We start from the raw sequence: 17,613 nt of genomic DNA on the forward strand, positions 1-17,613 counted from the left end.
CATCCTTTCATCCCTGGTTCCTATATGTTTACCAAGCCCAGTGCAACTCACCAGTTGTCCAAGCAATAATGTCGTTTTCTTGGCCTTGATATCTGAAATTACCTTGGTAGTTGTCAGCAGGCGGATTCTCTCGAATCCGTCCAAGTCAGTCATATTAATCAATCTCTGTCAATCTTTGCGCAGCGTCATTTCTTAACAATTCTCCTTGTGTATTCGAAGTATTCAGTGGCGTGGCTCTTCGTCGTTTCTGCCATGAGGTCGCGGCAGGAGTTCGCAGTCGGAGATCAGGCCAGCTTTCTCCACTCCCTGCAACTCTCGTGATGCGTAAGTATTCTGCCATATTCAAGCAGAATACCATCTTGAGTCTGATTTCAGTCCTAATGAGGCGGTTTATTACGGCAGCATCTCTCCTGATGTGGGCGAGACCATGATCTGTTTCTTGCATTGTTTCCCTGTTTGATCGTATGTAGGTATGCGAGTAGTACTCTTTTAAGAGGCTCCTATATAATCTCCAAGCTTCTGCAGCCTTTCTGCGGAAGACGAAAGCAATCCACGGGACAGTATCCTGGATTGGTTGGAAAGCCCCAAAAGCTGACCTGTGAGTGCTACAGGAATGCTTGGAGACAAGCGTTTCTCGGCTGTTAAAGCACCAACTTGATCCTGAAATCACTCTGTATATTGAGCTTTCTGTCGTTATGTATATATTGCACGTGTATAGATATACAGAGGCGCGGTTCTCCTGTTCCGCAAGTTGAAACCCGAAATACTTATGTATAAGAAAAGCATGCCAAGCCTTCTGGTAGATAATGAAACTTCCGACACCTTTCGAATGTCTCTTGTCCCTGGTTGATAGAATACGGAAGCCACATAATATCCAACTTCGCATGGCTCGACAATCTCCTATGTGCATATGCAAGGTCCTTTAAAGAAACGTGCGATCTCGTTGGTTGTGCCAGATGCCTGCTCCCGAGAAGCTAAAAAGCCCTTGCATGAACACCATGCTGCCGAGTGGCGCGGGTGCTCCTCCGAATCCACCCACGTTGAGAAAGTCCGACGCGAACCACAAATCGACTTTCTTTTCGGGGCAGACTACCTATAGGTACCCAGGGAGCTTGTCCCTGGTATTCTCATTGCCACCATCGTCACCTTTTGAACCTCGTCTCTCCTTTCCTGACACCCTCAGTAGTCTTACTCCCCAAGACCCTGCCATCGTCCTTATCTATAGGCCTCATTTTCAGCCATATCCCTCCGCACCAAGTCGCGCAGGTATTTTGACGAGGTGATAGTAGCCTGTACATCCCTCGCCTCTTCCAGCCTATCAATCCTCCGCAGAACATCTTCCAACTCGATCTGGTACCTCAGGACATGACACGAAGCACTCTCCCTCCACGCATTATCCTGGGCCTCCAAGTATTCGGCGGCACGGATGGCCTCCTTTAGGCACTCCACCCCGGCCTCTACATCTCCGAGCTTGACCGCCAGCTTGGATGCGATGTACTTAACCCAGGCATACCGCTCCAGCGATTTACTCTTCCACTGGTCCATAGGCCCCTCGTCCGCAGCATGTAGCCTGTCCAGGTGCCTGCCGCACAGCTCCCGGAAGCCGTCCCACTCAGCGTCCAGAAACGCCGTCGCCACGACCTGATTGTGCTCCACGGTGATCACCTCGTCCGCCGCCGGCCCGAACTGCGTGATGGCGTCCGTCAGAACCCCGTTGTAGCACTCAATCGTGTGCCGATGCGCAGGTCCTTGCTCGCCGCATCGCACGTCCACGCCGTCCCGCTGGTCGAGCTCGCTCTTCCGCCCGAGGACGTGCCCGTAGTAGTTGAGGCAGTGTTCGTGCATCCGCCCGATGCCCCAGAAGAGCTCCTTCTCCGAGGCGCCCGCCATGATCTGCTGCATCAGCCTGACCAGCTGCGTGATGGGCTCGCCCTCTCTCTTGTTGACGCAGAGCAGCCGGTAGAAGTGCACGAGGTAAGGGGACAGGATGTCGAAGCTGGGGATAACGTGGGGCGCGTCCAGGACGACGGTGCGGAACATCTCGACGGGGTCGTGCATGATCACGTCCTCCAGGATCAGGAAGGCGCGCCGCAGTACCGCCCCGCGCTGGCGGTTTAGAGTGGCAGGCAGCCGGTTGAAGAGCTCGAACATTTCCAGGAGGTGGATGGCCGGGGAGGGCAGAAAGTCGAACCGCAGATGGAGGTCCCACCCGGCATGGTTTCTGGAGCCGCCCTGGATCAGGTCATTGAGGTTGACGAATAGCTCTTGCGTCCGCCGGTCAGTCAGGTTCGCGTGCGCCATGGTCTTTACAAGGGCTAGAGGAGGGCGGCCGGTCCTCGAAAGGTGTTGTGCCGGGGTTCTGCTGCTGACGCCTCTTCGGGAGGGCCTCTTGCAAGTCTTCCCGGGAGGCATTTCTACGGGTTGGCCTTCATATTGGTCATTCCGGAGCCCCTGTGTGTTGTACTTCCTGAAATTCCATTTGAGGAACTGTCTCTTGAACATTCTCTCTCTGAGGATAGCCCAGGGTTATCAGCGAACTGGATCAGCCTTCAATTCGCATTGGGACTGGTGCTTACGTAGCAGAGAAGGAATGCTCTTCATACATGATTCGCCTGATCTCCTTCAACGGAAGATTCCTCTCGAGATACAGGTGCCGAATACCTTCCTTCTTCTCCTCCCAATCTTCTTGCGACTGCGGATGCACAACATCATTCCTCGTCACAAGCACCAAAGGCCTCCCAGGATCAATTGCAGAGGCGGCACCCGCCGAATCAGCATCTGAATCCATCCCTGAGGAGCAAGTCTTGGTTTGCGGATCACACATGTGACGAGCCTGAGGCGCCATCGCGCATTAACGATGAATTCACATCGACTGATGGATTGAGAGTCGCGAGTTGCGCGCTTGGGGTTCTGGCGGGTCTCTCGGTGGGAAGTTGGTAGCCGCCATGGGCCATGGCAGGGAAAATGCTACCCCGCTGAAGAAGGGGGACGGCACGGGTGGCGCCCAACATAAATGCTCTTTTTCAGCCCTGTTAACGGCCGCGATGGATAGGGAATAGTCTGCCCGGGCTGTCCATTTTAGTGTTCAATGCCAAGCCTGTCATTAATGAATGTAGCAACCTTTTCGCGCTGCAACCTTCTTGCTGTGGTCTTCATTGGGCGCAGTTCACGCACATCAGTGTTGCCTGCCTTTGTGTTACCCCAGAAAACATATGTGTAGACCACACTGTCCGTCCTAATGGTCTTCAGCCTTCTGGGTTATTGACAACCGCCTCATAGTGTACTTAGTGCATCAGATGTGGCGGTGTATTGAAGCGTGTATTGTTATTAGCCCGCTTGAACACTACACGGCACTTGGTGAGGTAGCATTTGAAGAGGGCCAACGGATGGTGGTTGGCAGCTTGTGCACTTCCTTCCAGTTCGAGCTTAGCAGGAAATTCTAGCGTACGGCGAGTGCAATGAGGTGGATTGACATCCGGGCCGCCTTCAAGAACATCAAGTGGTGTTTATGCATTTGAATCGCTGAGTATGATCGAGGAATAAGCATCACGACCTTCAACGGCTGAAGTTACTGCGCCAATGAAAGACAACGACGTCTAGCGGGCTAGGGGTTCACGTGTCTGCGGGTCGCATTGAATCCACAAAGTTCTCGAAAATTTCCCGATATTCAAGCCGCATGAGGTAGTGCTGACAGACCGCCGAGCCGGTCAACCATAAGGTTCAGGGAGCCGGTGCCAGCTCCGAGTGTTGCGGTCATGCCCCGTGGCTCCCGAGTCCGCCTCTCCGTATGACCCACACAGGCGCCGTGAGCTCTGTTTCAGCACTGTGACCCTCCAAACTGTGCTAAATATGCCCCTAACGGCCCACTGACATGCTACAAACCGAGGGTGATCAGCACGCACGGAGCGCCATCTGCAACTGCCAAGCACGATTGCCTCAGTCGCTTCGCGTGAGATCAGTGAGGAGGGGAAGTTTAACCTGGAGACGATGTGCCATTTTGTTTCTTGGCTGGTCCACGTAAGCTGCTGTTTCTTCCAAAGAGGAGAGGGATGACAAGACTGTGTAACTTGGTTGAGACTGGTGAGTGGAATGAAGCAACGGCTTAGGTGAGATTGTGGCTTCAGTGAGATTGTTTCTCCCCCACGTCCCGAAGGACGGTATATATATGATGGAAGGTTGCGAAGAACTGCTTCTCAGACGATAACTCTCAAACCATCCAGCAAACCATAATTCAACTACCACCTTCTCAAAACAGACCGGCAACCACCTGTCAGTCAAACCGAACAACATCTACCAACATGTCAAACGTCAAGACGATCCCCACAAGCGAATACGACGCCGTCGTCAAGGTCGTCCAAGACTTCTACATCGGCGGCTGCGCCAAGGGCGACAGCGCCCTCCTCGCCCAGGGCTTCCACAAAGACGCCACAATGTACGGCCACATGGCGGACGGCGCCCTGCTCGGCGGCCCCATCCAGAACCTCTACGACTTCATCAGCAGCGCCGGGGCGGCTCCTCAGATGAAGGCGCGGTGCGATATTCTGGCGATTACACCGACGACAGCTGTGGTGAGGGTGGACATGGAGAAGGACGCAGCAGGAAACAGCTACACGGACTTTCACTCATTGTTGAAGTTTGACGGGGAGTGGAAGGTTATTTCAAAGGTCTTCCATACTTATGCTTCTTGAGGGTGGCGGGTTGAATCAAGATGATGTATAGGACGTGAGGAGACCCAGGCTCAAATGGGCATTAGCAGCATTAATTGGATGGGAACGAAAGCATAATGATACTCTGATCACCTACCCTCACTTGATTACCATATTGAATGTGCGAATACCCTTTCTTTCAACATCAGGTTTACGAAGATTGACGAAGTTGCTAAGTTGCGTCGATTGCGTATTTATTCAACATTTTCAAATCCTTTTCCCAAGCTCTCTCTGGTTCAAATAATGTAATTGGTGTTTTCCTCTATCAACGTCACAAACTCTGACCGGGGGAGGCGTGGTGACTTATAAAGGGGATATTTATGGTTAAAAAGACGTAGCATAAGGACACAGAAATGCGCAGAACCGACTTGGACTGATTCAAATGAATAAACTGAGGGAGTTTTGTGATAGTAGCAATCATCGATGATGAGACCAAATGAAAGGCAATCTGGGCCGTATTCCCTCTGCAACGAGGCATAAATCAGCGGTTCGACGTAATGAGACAAAGATTAACACCATATGAATGAGTCGACCGCATGAGAAGAGATTGGGCTGTCAGAAAAGTTGCAAGCAAACCCCACCGAGTTCACGGTTAAATAGTACCACCACGGGTCTTCGACTCCCTTAGAACCTTCATCCTTACGAAGTGTCTGCCCTTTCGTACCCCAAACTCATTTTTCCTGGTATGAAGCTGGTCACTCGCGTTGCAACATATAAGCTCGCCGGTCTTCCGACGTGAGTACTCAGCAAAAATTGAAGTCCCATGCTCCATTGAGTTTGTCGCATCTTCGAACCTGGCTTAGGACGCCGACTGTCAGCTGTACCATCATTGGACCATGTTGCGGCCGAGACTCGGGACCATCATTCGGGAGTATTGTGTGGTATCAGTCATCATCCAAGGAGTATTCATCTGGTGTATTACGAAGGCTACACCGGTAGAAGAGCTCTCACGTCGTACACATAATGGGAAACTGGCATCTGATAAGGTGACCACCGCTCGACGAGAGTCACTGGGTCATTGCAGCCGTACTCAAGCACGAGGGACAAGATGTCACGATGACTTTTCTGTCATTCTTGCCCTGCAGTCAGCCGCACACAGCACGCATTATGGATTCTCTCAGTGATAATACACCTTCTAGAAGGAGCCTTGTGATTGTCGATGCGGAGGAACAAAGGCTGTGATGATAGTGTACTTTGCATAGCTTAATTTCTTCAACCAATATGTAAGGTAGAAAGGGGTATTCCTTGAGTCTTCGACGTACTCCGCAGAGATGAGTCCGTCGTATGCAATTCAGCAACACTACTCCAAAAAGCGCCCTCGTAGGTCAGTACCTATTCATAGAAGAGAATAATCCATGGTTTCGTATAGAAGACAAAGACAGACAGGACCAGTAACCTCGGACGATGACCTCTCAAGTATCATTCCTGACCTGATTATCCGCAGGCTAAAGACTACTCGTATTCCCATCGATTCGAGACGCAGAGAGCGCGAGAAGATATTTGTCGCTGTTCAACGGAAGACAACCTGACCTCGTTTATATCATTGACTCCATCCGCCCCAGCTTCAGACGCAACTCGCAACTACATATATTTCAAGAGAAATCATGACAATGGGCCCTTGAAAAACGCAACCAGGAGATAGTCCTCCATTGTGTCTTTTTCGCCATTCTCTCAACTGCAGCGGCTTTGGGAACATCATGATATGCTGCGTGCCACCTTTTCCGCAAATCTTGCCGAAGATTGCCTCCAGGCTTGCGTATAAAATAGAATACCGCCGCAGAGATGACGGAAGGTACTTGATGCGGCATCGAAGAGACATGTCGCTGCAAACAAGGGTGCCCGAGAAGGAGATCGGGAAAGTAGTGGATCCTGTACGCCGGAACTAGACATATGCAACGGTGATTGAATTTGTGTGGCGAAGGTTCCAATCGTAATGCTACCGTGGGATCTCTCTTATACACAACAGGCCAAACAGCCAAAAACAGAATACCCGGCACCGTACTCAGGATCAACGAATCTTGTCTTGACGATCCAGCGCTCGTGATCATGCTAGCACGCGAAACCTGTGAATCAAACAGGCTCGACACCCTGTCTAGAAGGCATATCGAAGTGGACTCTGGATTCAAATTTGGGAGCATTCCTTCCCTTCCACTATCAGCATGCCTCAAAGTTTGGTACTCCAAGTCACTCGAATCTGTCTAGATTTACAGTCACGACGTCTCAGAGCATAAAAGGTGTGGCCAATGGCGGGTATTGTCATTCGTGGACAATTACTAGCTAGTGTACAGTATTCGCCAGACATCCATCTGGCAGGCGATGCAAATCGCACCGCATCTCAATGCATTCAAAGTCCCCCTTCCTATATGCGTCCGTTTCTCCTTCATTTCCGTTGATTTACGGTCATTCCCCGACGATGCAAATGCTGTACCGGACCCATGATGCTATGCCGATATGAGAAAATCAAAGTAGAAAAGTCGCCGTACCTGTCCCCGGCCACCCCTTTCTCCCATGTTCCGTGAATAATAAACCGATTTTGTTTCTCCGCCTCGATTATTGGGCGGTTTTTAGACAAAAGAAAAGGGGGCCCATCTCCCTAAATTCAGCCAAATGAAGTTGGATATGTACAGTGAGCCGCGTGGGCGGTGCGGACTAGTTGTCGTGTCTGAAGGTGCACTTGTCGCCTCTGGCACACTTGCCCTGTTGCCAGAAGCTGCAAGGCTTGGTTCCGATGAGGGCGCGGTTGACCGGTCGATGAGGAGGGAGCGTGGCCCCGCCTGGAGCGTTGCCTTTGCGGTTCTTACCCTGCTTGCCCCTGCCACCCTCGCGATCGCGGTTCCGATCCCGGTCGCGCCCACGGTGTTCCTCAGATTCGTCCCGACTGTCCCGGTCGCTGTAATCGATCAACTTCCGTCCGTAGGATGGTTTGTTATACGAAGGCTCCGGGGTTTGATCGACAGCGGGCGGCTCGGGGGCAGGGGGTGGCTGTTGTTGCTGAGGCTGTTGTTGCTGCTGCTGCATCTGCGCGAGCATCATCAACTGCTGGTAACCCTGGTCCTGAGGGTTGAGACCGAAGGCACCGGCCTGAGGTGCGCCCTGGGCGGGCTGCTGGCTCATTTGAGACAGGAGTGCTTGAAGCTGAGCATCGCCTACTTGCGGCATTGGCGCTGCTGGGGCCGGCGCGGGTTGAGCGGACTGTTGAGGCTGGCCACCTGGCATGGATTGCATCAGAGCCATGTACTGGGCATACTGTTGCTGTTGCTGGTAGTAGGCTGCCCACGCGTCCTGGTTGTCCTGGTTCTGGGGCGCTGTCTGCTGTGCGCTTGCTTTCGCCTCTGCATCAGCCCGAATTCGTTCTTCGGCATCCCTCTTCGCCTTGGCCACTGCATCTTTCTGGAATCCAGCCCACCATTCTCTGACTCTCTCTTGATCATGAGCGAGCCAGTCAGGCGGGTTGGTTGCAGGATAGGGCAGTCCTCGCAATTTCTCGACAACCTCTTCGATGCTGTTCGCGGCCGCCTGGATACTTGGGTCCGGGTAATCGTAGCGTCGCTGAGTCTGAGGTGCTGCCGCATTGTAAGGGTTATTGTCCCTCCAGTCCTTCAACTTGTCGGATATCAGAATGCCGTGAACCTTGTCGTCGAATGGTATCGAAGGGATAGGCTGCATGTCGGCTGCAGATGGAATGATCGGCTGAGCAGGGGGCTCTCCAGGTGGAGTCATGTTGTACGGTTCGGGAGTGACAGCAGGTGCAACAGGTTTGAGGTTGCCCAGAATGGAGTTCAACTTGGTGGCGGGGTCATCCTTAGCTTCGAGACGCTTCCGAGCATAATATGCCGCAGCTTCCCAGCCAAACTGCTGACTCTCCTTCCATCGCTTCTGAATCTCGTCGAACTTCGCATCACCCTGGGGAAGCTGCACGGTCTTGGCGTCGACATTGGGAACTTCTGGCTCTGGGGGCGGCGACTTAGGCGTGGGAGGAATATCCGAAACGTCCGTGTAGATAACCATGAGTTCCCTGTTCTCTCGATCCGCGATCGTCTTCTGCTCATCGGTGTGGAAAGTCTTACTACCACCTCGGGTGACAAATGACTTGTCGCGGTACTCTTGGGCGATGCGGGATACGTCGGCCAGGATAGGCGGGACATATGGCTGGTAAGGCAGCTCATCCTCGTCGTCTTCGTCTTCGTTGAAGTTGGCACGCTGCTTGAGCATCATTCCCTCAGAGCGATCATCCGCTGCGTCCTTCGTCATATTGTCTTCATCCTCCGCCGCCTCTTTGTGGAAGACACGAACTTGTACCAACTCCGATTCGGGCTTCCAGGTAACCCGCAGTTTGCGGCGAGCCTCTTTCCTGAGCCTCTTTGCCTTCTCCTCGGGAGTTTCGGGGGTGTCTCTCTTGTTAGCATCTTTCGCTTGCGTTGCCTGGTTCTCTGCCTTGGGGGTGTTGATGGAATCAAGAAGAGACGCAATGCTGGAAAGCGAGGAGCTAGAGGCTGCAGCTGGTTTCGGGGCGGCTGCCTTTGGCTCGGGTTTTGGCGGAGCTGGTGCCGGCTTCTTGTCAACGTCCATTGGTGTAGCGGAGGACGAGGCTTCGGGCTTTGGGGCTTCCGGTTTTGTCGGCTCCTTGGTGATTGGCTTGGGAGGTCGAATCTTGCCTGCAAGGAGCGTTGACGCGGGACGAGGCTTCGAAGCAAATTTCGACTGGAGAGACCCAGCCGCCGCTGGCTTGGCACCCGTCTTGTTGGCCAAGGTAGTGTTCGACGATTCCACGGCCATCTTCTTGACAGTTCGGGTGTCGCTGTCATCGTCGCGGGCCCTCTTGGCGGGGGAGCTTTCAACAGCCTTCGTTGCCGGCTTCGTGGCTTTGCTGGCTGGAAGGGCCGATGACGTCTTCTTTACCTCGACGCCATTGCTTGTCTCGGTGTCTTTCTTGATCCTCGAGGCAATAGTTCGCACAAGCTCCTTGACCTCGTCGTCGCCCTTGTCTGCAAGACGCTTCCGAACATTTTCGAACTTCACGTCCTTCGAAACTTTCTCAGACATGCTGATGTTGGACATAAAGCGAAGGAGTGCCTTGGGGAGGGGCCCATTGAAGTCGGCGGCTTTGATGCAGCCAATCAACATGTTGACCAAACTCAAAATACCCTTTTGGTGACCGCCCAAATTTTCCAACACCGCTTCGTCGCCGTGTTTGGCCGCCGCCTCGCAAACCCTGGTGAAAATTTCCTTCTTCAGGTCCGTCTTTCGGGTCCACTCGGCAACGACAGATGCTGGCTGGCCCTCCTTGATGGCCTGATCAACCTCCTGCTTTGCTCGGTTCATCTCCCCTCTAATCTTGATCAAGAATTCTCCGAGTGCCTGGACGGCGCTGGCGATGAGCGCGTTCGTTCTCGTGGCGGTAGGATCAATGTAGACAATGCCCAAGATATCCCAAACGGCGCCCTCTACTGGGTCTGCAGGGCGAGTTTCCGGACGGATTGGTTTCTTCCGCTCTTCCTCCTCCTCTTTTTTAGCCTTTCTCTGAGCTTTGGTCTTTACAGCCTCATCAGCTTTCAGCTGCTCTTGGAAGGTGAAAGGATAATCGGCGTATTTCGGACGGCGGTTACCGAGCTGCTTCATCTCACGGTTGTACTGGTCGAGCAGCGCTCTAGCCTCAAACTCTCGGTCCTCAGGCTTCGCGGGAATGATCCCAGACGGCCGGTACCGGTCTGTGAACTTGCCCTGGATTTCACATGGAAGTTCTGAAGCCAGCTCTGGGATGATGCGTTTCCCACTACTTGACGGTAGAGCAACAAGAGGCGCGAGTCTATCGTAGCCCTTGGTAGATAACTTTACCGTTCCAGATGATACAAGAAATGGCGCTCCTGGGATTGCGGGGAAATTCTTCTTTGCAGCGGCACTGCGCTTCTTGAACTGGTTCACTGCAGCAAGCTCTTCATCCGTGCTTGAAGGGAAAACCAGAGTCTCGCCGTCGTCACCTTTTCTCGCCAAATCATTGGGAGAGTCCGCTTGCTCCGGCTCCTCCTTCTTAGTTACACGTTTGCGTTTCTTAGCGGGAAGTTGGTCGGGAGGCGTGGCAGAATCAACTGGTGGTGTGCCGGGTGGGATTATTGGTGCCGCAGCAAGAGGCTGGTGCTGTTGCTGTAAGGTGGGCTGTTGATACGCCGGTTGCTGATACTGGAACTGCGGCTGCTGCTGCTGCTGCTGCAGTTGCAATTGCTGAGCCTGAGGATGAGGTTGAATTGGTCGAACCGGGGCCGGAACCGCCTTTGCCTGCTGGACAGGCTGTGGAGGCGGCTGGGATACAGGCTGCGGCGTGTGCTGGTTCGCGCGTACCTGTTCAACCTTCTGCTTCGGCGCAACAGGCTGGAACGTTGGGGCAACATTGGGCTGGGCGTATTGCGTTTGTTGAGGCACAAGCTTGGGTTGTTGATAAGGAGGTGCTTGATTAGCCTGGAAGGGAGGCGGAGTCGGGTTGGAGAATGGCTGGTTTGGCTGGTGGGCATGTTGAGCTTGGAAGGAGTGTGGTGACTGTGAGTAGACTCTGTCAGGCTGTGCCTGATGCTGCCGGGGTGACTGTCCATAGCCTTGGGGAGCGGGAGAATAAGACTGGGGAATGGAGTCAAATCGCGGCTGTGGTTGTGATTGTTGCTGTTGTATTTGCGCAGAGCTTTGGTGGCCATGCTGAGGCATGAGCTGGGACTCGTTGTATTGAGACACATTGCCGTTGAACAATTGGCTGTTCTGGCCATTGTACTGGAATTGCTGATTCGCAAAGTCTGGCGTGTGGTCGTGGTTGATGTTGTCCATGTTTCCACCAAAATCAGTCTTTCCTTGCTGGCCATACATGTCTTGAGGGAAATCATGAAGACCAGCGAGAGGATCATCTTGACCTGGGTCAGCATATGAAGGGTCCAAGGCAAAGTGGTTGTGGCCATTATGGAAGTTGCCCTGATTCAGAGCGGACATTCCATTGTGGTCACTCGCTACAGAAGCGTGGGCTTGGTGAGGCGACGATCCAAAGGGATTGCTCTGAGCACCGTTGCCTTGGGGGGCAAGATGGGAGAAGGCATTTTGGTCATGGATCTGCTGGGTCCAGTCTTGAGCACCACCAAATTGATTTGATCCATTGGAGAACCCAAAGGAGCCCGGCCAGATATTATTATTATGGCTCTGAGCAGAACCTGCCTGGCCGTTGGTCTGCCAGTTCTGCATCGTGACGGGCTTGAAAAGCCTGATCTTGTCGACCGGCAGACTGGATATGCACGTGATGGATATGGAAAGAAATGCCAAATCCTCACGAGTTCATTGGGCGGAGATGAAGTACACTGCACAGCTACGGCCAATTAGCATTTGTTCCTTCGGTAGCCGGATCGCTGGCATGCAGGCTGGGGTGGCCGAGCGTCGGATTTTATCAGACGAAGAGGCAATGAAAAGCCACCTTGATTGGGTCAAACAGGGATGTAGAAGGAAGGTGGGGTGGGGATAAAATGTTTGAGCAGAGTTAAGCCGTGTTTGAGAAGGCAGATGGCAAGGAGGTATTCTCCTAGTCAAATTGGCTGACAAGGCACCTGATGTGGGGAACAATGGGACCCAACGGCTAATTGCCGGCCGGAGACTTGCAGCTTACCTTGGTGGCAGCGAAAGATGAAGAGCGCGGCTAGGCCGAAAGCGGCGGTCCAACAGGGATGATGGTGTGGTGCTGCGCCGAACAAGACTGAATTCTGATGGGGTAGGAATGACGAAGGCGATCGTGGTGTCTTTCTGTGTCGTGTGGATGAACTGTAACTCCAGTCAGCGATCAGGAACCGGAGTGCAACGGTCTGCGATGTACGGTGATGCGTGATGTGTGAAGAGCTGGATTTGGCTTGAAATCTGTCGATGAACCACTTGGCTCCGGCCCAAAGATGCAGTGAACGTCCCCAGCTGGCGAAGTTGACCAAGAGGAGCCACTCGCGATTGGATGCCAAGTTCGACTTTTGCACATTAGAGACACCAGCGACGTGATCTTTCCCCCTCCTGCGAGGATTGAAGAACGCGAGCGGCCTTGCGTGCTTTGACGAATTGGATGACTGTCTTCGAAGTTTTCAGCCGCTGGAAGAAAAACTGAAGAACCCGTGTTGAATGTTATCATTAACAATCCAGCGAGGTAGGGCTCCTCGTCTCCCCGTCGACCGATGAATGGTGAGGTGAGGTGGTCTTCAGTGTTGGGTGGTCCCTTGTTTGCAGTGGGCTTGATCCTGCCGACCGGTCGCAGTGGTGGTGGTGGAGGTCAAGGCCCGATTGAGGTGCGCTGAACAAGTCAGAGAGTCCCCTGGAGGAGACCCGCCCCCTGCATCCAACCCAGCAGGCTGAGCTGAAGACCAAGAGCAAGCCCAAGCCTAGGTCCCGGTCCAGGACCAAGGCCGCGCAACTGAATCTGACCGGTGAAGTCGGAGTCCCAAGCCAGTCTGCAGAACATGCTGTGAAAGTGAGTGGGTTGATTGATTGATGCGAAGGCGAAGATTGACGGTCTGCAGCAGCATCGACAGTTTTCCGGGAGAACTGCTTCGCGTGGGTTGCCCGTTTTTGCTTGCCTTGCCTCTCTCAATGTTCCCCTCTGCACGATCCCAGCCGCCCTCCATCGCGCCGCGAAACAAGGTATTCTGCTTTGCAGAACATTTTAAACAGGAGGGTTACTCGCGTGTCCTTGTCCACATTTCCACGCGCGCCATGTCTGCGTCTGTCTCCCTTTGATGCGATCCGACTTTGCAAATTCATCGCTGCAAAGAGTTCGGTGCGGGATGAGTTGGAATGCCATGGGTTTATCATGATTTTCACTCATACAAACATTGCCATGTCTGCGTGTCCAGAGGTACGAAGGATGGCGATGACGATTGATGGAAGTGCGCTGATCATGATGGCGGTGCTTGGAGAAGAGGTTGTGCGTGTTGGGGGGGATGGTGATCTCGGGGGCAAGTGGTTTGGTGGGAGTTGGGGGGAGCGTAAGTTTGGCTTGGGGGGAAGGTTTACCATACCCTGCAGTTCGTGTGTATGCCTCTCTCTGTCTCTCTCCCTCGCAAATATCCCGCCTTTTTGGTCCCGATCCTGAGAAGAGCTGGCCTCGCGACCTTAACGTGGTTCGCGGTATGACTTGATGGCGATCGCGCAGATTACAACATGTTGATGAATGCCCGACAGTAGGGCGAGCGAACTGTCTACCAGAAAGAATGGACAAGATGGAACGATCGCGGAGGATCTGGAAGACGACAATCAATCAGGCCAGCTAGATGCCTATTTTCGCGTTCAAAAGTATCGCGAGACGAGGAATTCGGGTCGGTCAGTGTCGCTGATGTGTTTCTGACGCGTTTTCCTGTCGCTTCTGTCTGTAGAAAGGGGTGGTTTTTTCTGATGGTGAAGGAGGAGAAGCGGGATGAGTTGTCGCTGGGGAGGAAAAGTTGGTTCTTGTTTCGCTGCGGCCTGTCCAAAGGGAGGCAGGTAGGTAGCAAGTCACTTTGCGGCCGTAATTCTGAGGCATGAATTTCATGGATGGGTCCAAGCTGGGAAGGAGCCACAGGCCACGGGCATGACTTGCCTTGGCTGTGACTGGGCAGGGCCTCTCGTGCCTTCCCGCTTACGGCGCGCAGAAAATGAGCCAGTGGCTCACACAAAGCCCAGGATAGGGCCGGAGGCAGGTGCGGCAGGCGCATGCCGCTGAGACTTGCCCCAATTCAGGCACATTGCGAACCTGTGGCAGGTTAGGTACCTCTGGATTAAGGACCGTCAATACAAACATGACGGTCACTTGTTCATATGGCATTCAGTTTGACTCTACTGTGTTATTCATTGGTATATGGGCTACGGTTTGCATTGCTCTGGAGTCTGTACAATTTGTGACGCATCGAATGCCACATCGCCGTAGCACGCTCTGCGGAAACAGCACGTATCCGCCTGTACCTGAGTCCTGACTGCGAATACCGCTGGAGTCAAACAGGTCATCTGGGTCGAGCCAGGGCCATTCCAGCCCCTCCATTGCGCTCCCGCGTGTCGCGGTCCATCCAGATGCATCCCAGTCCCGTCCCGCTCACCGCCTTTCGGAAGACGGAGGCTCAATCGTGCCGAGCCATGACATCGTCCAGTCCAGGTTGCCGTAAGGTACCCACCCAGCACAGAGCACTTCACCTCACTGGCCAGCGGAAGCATCCAGGAAATGTGGCTCGACGGCTTTTGAGGACACCGATGCTGGAGCCGTGTACGTACCTACAGCATCACAAGGCGCAAGCACCTCGTCAACTTCCAGCTCTATCGCAACAACCGATTTCAGTACAATCGATTGAGGCTGTAGCGTAACTCCTGCCATAGCTACTGCTCGTCTTGGCATTGGCTTTATGCGACCTGTCCACTCGCATCCCTAAGAGATACCAGCTCCTCCAAGCTAGCTAGAGCTGTGAAGCTACCCCCACCATCACCATCGCCATGGCAGCGAAGGGCCACTCGCTGCGCGATCGCCAGATCTGTACGTCGCATGCCCATTCTCTCACGCTCTTTTTTGTGAGCTGTATGCTGATTCGTATTGTGTCGTAGCGGCGCTCAAGAAGCTCCTCAGCTTGAACGACAACATCAACGAGAATGAAGCCGAAACTGCTCAGACCAACGGCGGCGCACTTGGTCCCGCCGGTACCATCATAACCTCCGATGGCGATCCCCTTTGGAAGGTCCTCGTATTTGACGACCTTGGCCGGGATGTCATCAGCAGCGTGCTCCGCGTTAGCGATCTTCGCGCGCTGGGTATCACCATGCACATGTACGGCAAACCGTCATCGCCGCGCCCCGCCTTGGTATGCTAACACAGCTACAGGCACATTGGATCTTCTCGACACGCTATCCCAGACGTACCGGTCATCTATCTTGTCGAACCCACGCCTCAGAACCTGCAAAACATCACGAATGACCTCCAGAAGGGTCTCTACACTCCCGCCTACCTGAACTTCCTCTCCTCAATCCCTCGACCCCTGCTCGAAGACTTCGCAGAGCAAACCATCACCGCCGGCACGTCCGACAACATCGCCAAACTGATGGACCAATACCTGAACTTCATCGTTGCCGAACCAGACCTATTCAACCTGGGCATGCAACGAGATCACACATACTGGGCGCTCAACAGCGCGGCAACACAGGATGACGAGCTGGACAGAGTGGTGGACAGGATTGTCAGCGGTCTTTTCAGTGTCATTGTGACAATGGGTGTCATCCCCATCATCCGATGTCCCAAGGGGGCTGCTGCCGAAATGATCTCCGCGAAGCTCGATCGCAAATTGCGCGACCACATCCTCAACTCCAAAGAAAACCTCTTCTCCTCCAGTGCCCGTCCAGCATCAGCAGGCACTCCGACCTCCCGCCCTGTCCTCATCATTCTCGACAGAAACGTCGACTTAATACCTATGCTTTCTCATTCCTGGACATACCAGTCTCTGGTCCACGATGTTTTGAATATGAAATTGAACAGAATCACAATAGAGACGCCTGTAGACGAGAGCAACCCTGCAAAGGGAACCACCAAAAAGGCTTACGACCTGACATCCAGCGATTTCTTCTGGGCAAAGAACGCCGCCGTACCATTCCCACAAGTAGCCGAGGACATCGATGCCGAGTTGACAAGGTACAAGGAAGATGCGGCCGCCGTGACGAAGAAGACCGGAGTGACGGATCTGGAGGACTTGCAGAATGATACCGGCGCCAGCGCGCAACATCTCAAGGCAGCCATCACTCTCCTGCCAGAGCTTCGCGAACGCAAGGCAGTGCTCGACATGCACATGAACATCCTGGCGGCTCTCTTGACCGGCATCAAGAACCGTCAATTGGACAACTTTTTCCAGATCGAGGAGGATGTCATGAAGCAAACAAAGGCACAAATAATGGAGCTTATCAAGGACAGCACCAAGGGAGACCAGCCACTTGATAAGATGAGACTTTTCGTCATCTGGTACCTCAGCTCCGAACAAGAAGTTAGTCGAACCGAGTGGGAGGGTTTTGAGAAGGCCCTCACCGAAGCTGGCGCAGACACGACGTCTCTCCCCTACATTCGACAGTAAGCCTCCCGCATATTACACGAGTTACTATGTACTGACCTCAATCTCAGAGTTCGTGCTACCACCAAGATGACGCAGCTCACCACCATCTCCAATCCTCAACAAAACCAAGCCGCCTCCTCCGACCTGTTTGGCCGCTTCTCCTCCATATCCAACCGCCTCACCGACCGTCTCAAGGAAACCGGTGTGCCCACCGGCCTCTCATCCAACTTCGAGTCCCTCATCGGCGGCATCAAGAACTTTCTTCCCGCCAACCGCGATCTCACCATCACCAAGATTGTCGAGTCCATCATGGACCCCTCTACCGCAGCGAGCTCCGCCATCGCCAAGACAGAAAACTACCTTTACTTCGACCCCCGCTCCGCCAACGCCCGCGGCACTATGCCCCCGCCAAGCTCCATCCGCGCGGGTGCCGGCTCAAGTGCTCCGGGCGGTCTGCCAGGACAGAACATGGGCCAGACTCCCGGCAGCGGCGCCAGCTTCGGCCAGCGTCGTCAAGGTTACTCGGAGGCCGTCGTCTTCACCGTTGGCGGAGGCAGTATGGACGAGTACGGTAACCTACAGGAGTGGGTCGAGAGAACGGGCGGCGACCGCGCCAGGAGGCGGGTTGTGTACGGTAGTACAGAGATGCTCAACGCTGATGAGTTCATCAAGCAGGAGCTGGAGAGGCTGGGCAAGGAGGTGGCGTCTTAGCCGCGGGTGAGCAGTCACGACAATCAGCTAAGCGAGTTTCCTCCATTGTATCTACCTATACTACCTTACTGCTCCCTGGTTTACGAGTTGAAAAGAGTAAATACGATTCCCAGTGTCGTTCATGTTCTTGCAGTCTGTGATGCGCT

At 53.7% G+C, this 17,613-nt stretch overlaps 4 protein-coding genes across 4 annotated transcripts; 2 read left to right on the plus strand and 2 right to left on the minus strand.

Moving 5' to 3' along the window:
• Window positions 1-1,215: 1,215 nt before the first annotated feature.
• CGCS363_v013346 (uncharacterized protein) lies at window positions 1,216-2,845 on the minus strand (the record flags this gene model as incomplete). The annotated part of the gene is made up of 2 exons (XM_036645195.1): window positions 1,216-2,509; window positions 2,577-2,845. The coding sequence occupies 2 exons, from the start codon at window positions 2,843-2,845 to the stop codon at window positions 1,216-1,218; spliced, it is 1,563 nt and encodes a 520-aa protein (XP_036489171.1).
• A 1,453-nt stretch (window positions 2,846-4,298) lies between these two features.
• Window positions 4,299-4,688, plus strand: CGCS363_v013347 (uncharacterized protein; the record flags this gene model as incomplete). The annotated part of the gene is made up of 1 exon (XM_036645196.1): window positions 4,299-4,688. The coding sequence occupies one exon, from the start codon at window positions 4,299-4,301 to the stop codon at window positions 4,686-4,688; it is 390 nt and encodes a 129-aa protein (XP_036489170.1).
• A 2,667-nt stretch (window positions 4,689-7,355) lies between these two features.
• Window positions 7,356-11,921, minus strand: CGCS363_v013348 (uncharacterized protein; the record flags this gene model as incomplete). Its single annotated transcript, XM_036645197.1, has 1 exon — window positions 7,356-11,921. The coding sequence occupies one exon, from the start codon at window positions 11,919-11,921 to the stop codon at window positions 7,356-7,358; it is 4,566 nt and encodes a 1,521-aa protein (XP_036489165.1).
• A 3,240-nt stretch (window positions 11,922-15,161) lies between these two features.
• sly1 lies at window positions 15,162-17,467 on the plus strand (the record flags this gene model as incomplete). Its single annotated transcript, XM_036645198.1, has 4 exons — window positions 15,162-15,201; window positions 15,270-15,489; window positions 15,544-16,773; window positions 16,825-17,467. 4 exons carry the CDS (start codon window positions 15,162-15,164, stop codon window positions 17,465-17,467), a joined length of 2,133 nt encoding a protein of 710 aa, XP_036489164.1.
• Between the last annotated feature and the right edge of the window lie 146 nt (window positions 17,468-17,613).

The sequence above is a fragment of the Colletotrichum siamense genome (assembly GCF_013390195.1).
Source record: "Colletotrichum siamense strain Cg363 chromosome Unknown KSG_Cg363_contig09, whole genome shotgun sequence".
Classification (NCBI taxonomy): Eukaryota; Fungi; Ascomycota; class Sordariomycetes; order Glomerellales; family Glomerellaceae; genus Colletotrichum; species Colletotrichum siamense.